General features: G+C 49.7%; 1 protein-coding gene across 1 annotated transcript in view; it reads left to right on the top strand.

The window, feature by feature from the left end:
- The first annotated feature begins 218 nt into the window (after nt 1-218).
- The window catches only part of LOC117650691 (neurofilament heavy polypeptide-like), a 25108-nt gene continuing 18281 nt past the window's right edge, over nt 219-7045 (top strand). Inside the window, exons 1-3 of the mRNA XM_034394270.1 lie at nt 219-359; nt 2489-2720; nt 6066-7031. Coding sequence (XP_034250161.1) covers nt 306-359; nt 2489-2720; nt 6066-7031 — 1252 coding nt within the window. The 5' untranslated portion in view covers nt 219-305. The remainder of the gene's footprint in view (nt 360-2488; nt 2721-6065; nt 7032-7045) is intronic.

The following is a 7045-nucleotide window of genomic DNA, read 5'->3' as shown; positions in this document are numbered from 1 at the left end:
AGCCACTCAGCACCTCCACCACCGCCCTCCCCCCACCCCGCAACCGTGCAGAGCAGACGAGGAGGACCCGTCCCGCCGCCCGCGCCGCCGCCGCCAGCCGCCGCCGCCAGCCAGCGCCAGCGCAGCCGCACGCAGCGCCAGCGCCAGTCAGCCAGCCACCAGTCGCCAGTCGCCAGTCAGTCACTCTTCACCGGCCCTGCTGGTCAGACGTCCGACGGGGTACGGCCCGGGCCCGGACAGTAACGCGTGGTTTCGAGTTTTGAAGAGACAAAGGCACTCGTGCTTGGAATATAATCGTAGCAGCCATGGGCGAGATTTGGCATTCCGAAGTTACGACGGTAAACCCCACCAGTGGCGAGGTAAGTCTCTCTTTACACTACGATAAATCCACTCTGAAATTTCTGAGTTTGTGTCAGAGATTTCATTTAGAGTTTTACAGTTTCATTCAGAGCTTGAGAGTTTCATTCAGAGTTTTAGAGTTTCATTTAGAGTTGCAGAGTTGAAAGTTTATATGCAGCATCTGCACAGGAATTTAGTCGGGACATTTTAATTTTATAAATTTTGAAAAAAAAAAATTCCACTATCTCGTGAACCGTTGGTGGTTGCACAAAATGGATTGCGGATTCGGTTCGCAATTGGGCCCACAACCCCTACAACATTTACATGATTATAATGTAACATGTTTAATTGGAGACAAGCTCACTTTCAAGTTGACTCTAAACCTCAGAGTCTCTCATTGTGCCAGATAAAAACTCTGATTATATCACTCTGAAACTCCAAATGCCACTCTAGAACTCCAACTCAGAAGTGCGTGAATTTGTAGAGATTCTTTTTTAGAATTACTGGTCCAGCTATGGTTAGAGTGGTTTACTCTGGGAGTTTTCAGAGTGGATTTACCCTAGTGTACTTAGAAAAACCCTGTCCGGTTTCGATTGCTTTAGTCCATTGCTCTATGAGCATGTAGACATCGATGGGTCGTAGCAGGGGTGGGAACCCGGCAGTTTTGAGCGCATCGTGCCCTAGCAAGGCCCGGCTACCCACCACCGTCCCACGCGGCGCCGTCCTGTTGCGGGCGAAGCTCAACGCTTTCAAAAACACTTTTTTCGGACGTTCTGTGGTGGCATATCAGTGTTGTTTTTAGTCAGTCCCATCGCAAATGCGGTTTTCTTTCGATAGAGCATAGAATATATTTCATTTGTGTCAGAAAAGTGCAGAGTTTTTTCCAAAGCGGGACGTTGACGAGCCACGGCCAGATGCTGCGACTTCGCTTTGGTATGAATTCTCCGTGATTTTGACTCTGTGCTCTATCGATAGAAAACCAAATTTCTACGGAACTGACTACAATAGACTGATTTGCCACCACAGAACGTCCAAAAACACTGTTTTCCGAAGCGGTGAGCTGGGCTTGCAACAGGCAGGCACCAGCTGGGGCGGGGGTGGGGGGCCGGGCCTTGGTACGGCATGGAGCACCCAAAAGTGCCGTATTGCCACCCCCTAGAGGCATTCCATGCCAGATCATCGGAGACCCCAAATTTAATGCTCGGATTTTGATGAAACTTGGTAGTTGTGTTCCTTAGGGACAATAAATGAGAAAAAATGTCTTAGAAAACAATATTTTGCGACGGGAGCGTGTCGCATTGCTGTCTTGACGTGAACTTACGCCTCATCACAACGTTGAAGCTACGCAGCAAGAAAACGTTAGGGTAACCTCCCAGCATAAAGCAATCACAACGTAGTCTGTTGCCGTGGCATCGACTTCATTGTGACGTGGACCTTCGCCACATCGATTTGACGTAGCACGGCAACGGTCTCAAAGCCTTCTCTAGTGGTGTGCAAACTTGCATCGACGGGGATTAATCAGAAAGGGGTTACAGTAAAACTCCCCTCTAAGCTGACCCACTCCAAGCTAAATTTTTTATTTCCGCTGTGAAAGCCAGTCCCTTCGCAGATCGCTGCGACTTGTCTAAGTCCAAAACCATCAAAACTTACGATTAATTTTTTTTCACATGTAGTACTACATGAGATTACATGCTGGGCAATATCTCAGGCCGATCGGACGAGAAGTACCCGAGATATGATTTTTTAAAATTTTGCCAATACTAGCTGCACCCGGCTGCACCGGAATTTATTGCCCCCGCACCTGATTTTATTGCCCTCCTGGCGCACCGAAACGTCCATCGTCGTCCCTTGCACCATGTGTTAAACGTATCGGGACGTTCACTCGAAGCTAGGTGTGTCCCCCGACTGATCAGCATCAGCTTGGAGGGGAGTTTTACTGTAATTCGTCCCCGTAAAGAGGGCTCGAGCCGTGGGCGTCGCCGTGGCGTAAGTTAACTAGGGGGTATATCGGGCCCGAGAACGGACCAAATGCGTGAGAGCACCGTCGAGGAGGTGTCGATTAGAGGAGGCCTTGATACCGTCCCTGACAAAGTGTCTGTTCGTAAACTTACCTTATTCTATTAGCTTTCAATAGTTCTCCTCGTTGCAGCGCTTTTGCAGCGTTGAGTTCCTTTACGAAGAAGGAAATATTGATGCTGTGCCACTATCATGGACAAAGAGCAGAAGAATTGGCAAAGTCAATGGTAAACAAGCAGTTATGGGAAAATGCTATTGGCCACCGAAAAGCATGGCGCGCAGAGTTCATGCACTTGCTAAAAAGCAAGTGCAGCCTGACAGGCTCACCTGGGATCTGTTCGACGTTGCGCTGCTAAAATACGGCTGTAAGATATTTTTGAACATTGATAAGCGCAAGTCGTGTTGTGGCAAACGGTACCGGTTGCTTTCCAAGCCAAGAGGAGAACTATCTGCGCACAGTGTTAAAAATTCTAGAAATTCAGACTTCTTTTTTTATAGACTTTCCACTCTGACTTGGGAATTCAGACTAAGATTTGAGATTTTTAATTGCTTATCAGCATGTTCTGACTTTCAGTGTTAATTTTCGGACGGAGAAGTCTGTAATGTGTTTTCAGACCGAGCAGTTTAAAAGTCAGACTTATTGTTTTAAGTTTTTAGAGTTCCATGCACTGCAAACCTTCACACTTACAAATGCGTGCTTGCAAGTACACACATACAAACGCATGCTTGGCCAAGTACACACTTACAAATGCCTGCTTTCAAGTAGACACTTACAAACGTATGCTTGACGCGCGTTTGTAAGTGTGTACTTGCAAGCATGCATTTGTAAGTGTGTACTTGGCCAAGCATGCGTTTGTACACTCCCGACAAAAATTTTCGGAACGGTTTTAGTTTAGTCATCGTCATATTTTCTAAGTCTTTCGAGGTGGGAAGCTGAAATTTTGTACACGGGTGCCCCCACTACTCCTCTCAAGGCCTGCGAAGCGCGTGACCCGTGCGCCTCCCCTAACGGACGGCACCAACCCCTAAGTGCACAAGGCTGAGAAAAACGATGAAAACGTGCCGTAATAACCAACTTCACCTTATCGCAGAGTCCAAAGTTTTGGTGTACGAGGTCAAATGAGTCTCCTCTTTCCAACGATGCAAGCGGAATTTAATTTGAACCAACCCACCCCCCGCTGCACTCACCCCCACCCCCTCGAGGGGGTGGATTTCGAGCATGTTCGAATTTCGCTCAAAACAGCGTCGGGGCGTCCCCTGTACCAAGCAATCATGTTTTTTCGAGTTTGCAACCACCCCCGGGTGAATCATCCCCCGAAAAGCCCCGGGGCCTTTCGGTATGAGCAAAATGCAACAAAACTCCAGGATGCATTCCTCCAGTGTCCAAGAAGACGTCTCAGCGAAGAAACGCGGTGCCGGACGACTGCAACCCCTGCGGTAGGGGTGTTCGCCTCCTTGCACACCTGCACGCTCCTGGAGGGGTTGGAAGCCCTCCGACGAGCGGGCTGGTCGAACAAGACATGGGGGAAGCGATCCTGAAGTTTTCAAGACGATCCCACCAACCGTTCGTCTTCCAGAGCGAAAAAAGCGTCACTTACAGTAAAACCCACCCCTCACTTCACCCCCTTCCAGCGACTCACTGAGTGGAGGTAGCAGTCCCAACCAACGTCACATCACTCGGCACAGACCTCATGTCAAAGGCCTCCAAGTTTCAGACTGATGCGACAAAGCATGGGACCGTGGGAGCGACGCAACGATGTGCCTGCACTCGGCAGCAATGGATGCGCCGGCCCGACGGCCCCATGCGCCGTGCAGGTAGGCAAGCCAACACGCTTGGAACCCGGTTGATTAAAAGCCATTTGAAAGCCTGATTTTGGCTGGTTAGCCACTGTGGCGTATTGGAAGACATGCCCTGCATACAGTGCTTAAGCGTAGTGACGCGCGGGCCAAAATCAGGCTTCCAAATGGCTTTTAATCCTCCTGCCGCCAGGTGAGTTGGCTTGCCTATCTGTACGGCGCATGGACCCGTCGTGTCGACGCGTCCGTTGCCGCCGAGGGCAGGCACATCGTTGCGTCGCTCCCACGGTCCCATGCTTTGTCGCATCAGTCTGAAACTTGGAGGCCTTTGACATGAGGTCTGTGCCGAGTGATGTGACGTTGGTTGGGACTGCTACCCCCACTCAGTGAGTCGCTGGAAGGGGGTGAAGTGAGGGGTGGTTTTTACTGTAAGTGACGCTTTTTTCGCTCTGGAAGACGAACGGTTGGTGGGATCGTCTTGAAAACTTCAGGATCGCTTCCCCCATGTCTTGTTCGACCAGCCCGCTCGTCGGAGGGCTTCCAACCCCTCCAGGGGCGTGCAGGGGTGCAAGGGGGCGAACACCCCGACCGCAGGGGTTGCAGTCGTCCGGCACCGCGTTTCTTCGCTGAGACGTCTTCTTGGACACTGGAGGAATGCATCCTGGAGTTTTGTTGCATTTAGCTCAAGCCGAAAGGCCCCGGACGGCCGGTGTTCGAAAGGGGGTGGGGCTTTCCGGGGGATGATTCACCCGGGGGTGGTTGCAAACTCGAAAAAACATGATTGCTTGGTACAGGGGACGCCCCGACGCTGTTTTGAGCGGAATTCGAACATGCTTGAAATCCACCCCCTCGAGGGGGTGGGGGTGAGTGCAGCGGGGGGTGGGTTTGTTCAAATTAAATTCCGCTTGCATCGTTGGAAAGAGGAGACTCATTTGACCTCGTACACCAAAACTTTGGACTCTGCGATAAGGTGAAGTTGGTTTTTACGGCACGTTTTCATCGTTTTTCTCACCCTTGTGCTCTTAGGGGTGGGTGCCGTCCGTTAGGGGAGGCGCACGGGCCACGCGCTTCGCAGGCCCCGAGAGGAGTAGTGGGGGCACCCGTGTACAAAATTTCAGCTTCCCAGCTCGAAAGACTTACAAAATATGACGATGACTAAAACCGTTCCGCTAGTTTGTCGGGAGTGTAAGTGGGTACTCAGTAGACAGTTAGGTTTGAAGTGTGGTCTGCCTTGTAATTTCAGACCTGAGTCCAAGTTTTTTTATCACCTGGTCTGAAAACCAATTTTGGTTTCAATATTTCTAAATTCAAAGGTATGTACTCAAACCTAATACTCGCTTATGTCATGTAGATTTCTCGGAATCCGATTGGTAACTGATCCAGGAAGCGGAAGAAGGGGTTAAGTCAAGTTGAATTAGTGACCTCTTATCAGTCTTTTAAGTAGACATGGGCGGAAATTTGGTTGAAAATTTAGTGTGCTGAGACAAGTCCAATCCTCCTGCATCAACTTTTAGATGCCATTCGCGAAAATGGTCTCCCACCAGAAAGTTTGAGTCACGAAAAAGAGCAAGGTTCCAACTCGACTTAAACCCTTCTTTCGCTTCCTGGATCTACGTGGGTATGGTCCGCCAGAGCCCCCACGGCACAACGCCGCCGAGTCGCATCACCTCGATGGTAAATTAAATTTTGCAGTCGCAAAATTTAGATCTAATGAAAATCCGCTTTTGACTATTAAATCTGAATTTCAAGGTGGAAAGTCTGAAAAAAAAAGTCTGAATTTCCAGAAAAATTTTAACAGTGCAGCTAGCTCGCTCGCTGGCTGGTCTGAGCGGCTCTTATTTTCCACGGCACGCTAACAGTTTCTTTGTTTTTTTACCATGGTTTTTCTTATGATCTCTACTAATGTTTTCCAGCTACATTTGCTGAATGTACGGCATCCCTCAAAGAACTGTCAGGCATAGAAGAAGACTGCAACAACTCATCGGATGATGATTTAGCTAAAACAAGGAGGGATAAATCCAAGCTTAGGAAAAGGCGGTTGTCACGTTCAGACGAATCGGAGACAGAAGATGAATCAATCTTTAATGCCTCACAGTTGCTGTCAAATCAGCCAGAGGGGTCTTCTTCAGGTGATGGCTCTCCAAACCAACAATCGGGGATAGAGTCGGGAAGTTTGAGGAAGTCACCAGAGAAAAGTGGCGGGCTGACATCGCCCAAAAAGAGCAAGGGAGGCAAATCGCCAAGCAAGAGCCAGGGAGACTGTACAACAGCGCCGAGGAAAGAGTCCAGGGAAAAGAGTCCAGTTAAGGGCATTTCCAAATCACCAGTTAAGGGCATTTCCAAATCACCATCTAAGGGCATTTTCAAATCACCATCTAAGAGCATTTGGGAATCACCTTCAGTGCCGTCCAGGGAATGCACCGGCAAAGGAGCACGTACGCCACTGAAGTTAAGCGCTCCTGTCAGGACACCACAGAAGGAGCAGAGCAAGGGACGGGCAAAGACACCCGTTAAGACCGGGAAAGAGGCTGTGGATAAACCCAGAACGCCTGGCAAAGCACTCGGGTTCAAGTCACCGACGGCGGACAATGGAATTTCCTTTCCGAACAGAGCAATATCTTTGTCGCCATCCAAGCAACCGAGGTTGAAAGACGTGACGTTGCCACAACCTGAATTTACCTTTTCGCAAAATGAGCAGGCCATGACGTCTCGAGAACATCCGTTTACCTTTTCGCAGAAAAGGCACCTTCCGACCAAGCAGAGTCGTATGTCGGACTATGTGGAAAGTATCTCAGAGAGTGAACTGGCTGATATTCAAGAAGACATAGACCGACTGCGACAGGTGACGTCCCCGGCCTCCACTGTTGGCTCTGCCCGCAGTGCTTCACCCAGC

Source organism: Thrips palmi, unplaced genomic scaffold (genome assembly GCF_012932325.1).
Source record: "Thrips palmi isolate BJ-2018 unplaced genomic scaffold, TpBJ-2018v1 HiC_scaffold_5, whole genome shotgun sequence".
NCBI classification, from domain to species: Eukaryota; Metazoa; Arthropoda; class Insecta; order Thysanoptera; family Thripidae; genus Thrips; species Thrips palmi.
Note: the sequence above shows the minus strand (reverse complement) of the source record. Positions and strands in the feature narration are given on the sequence as shown.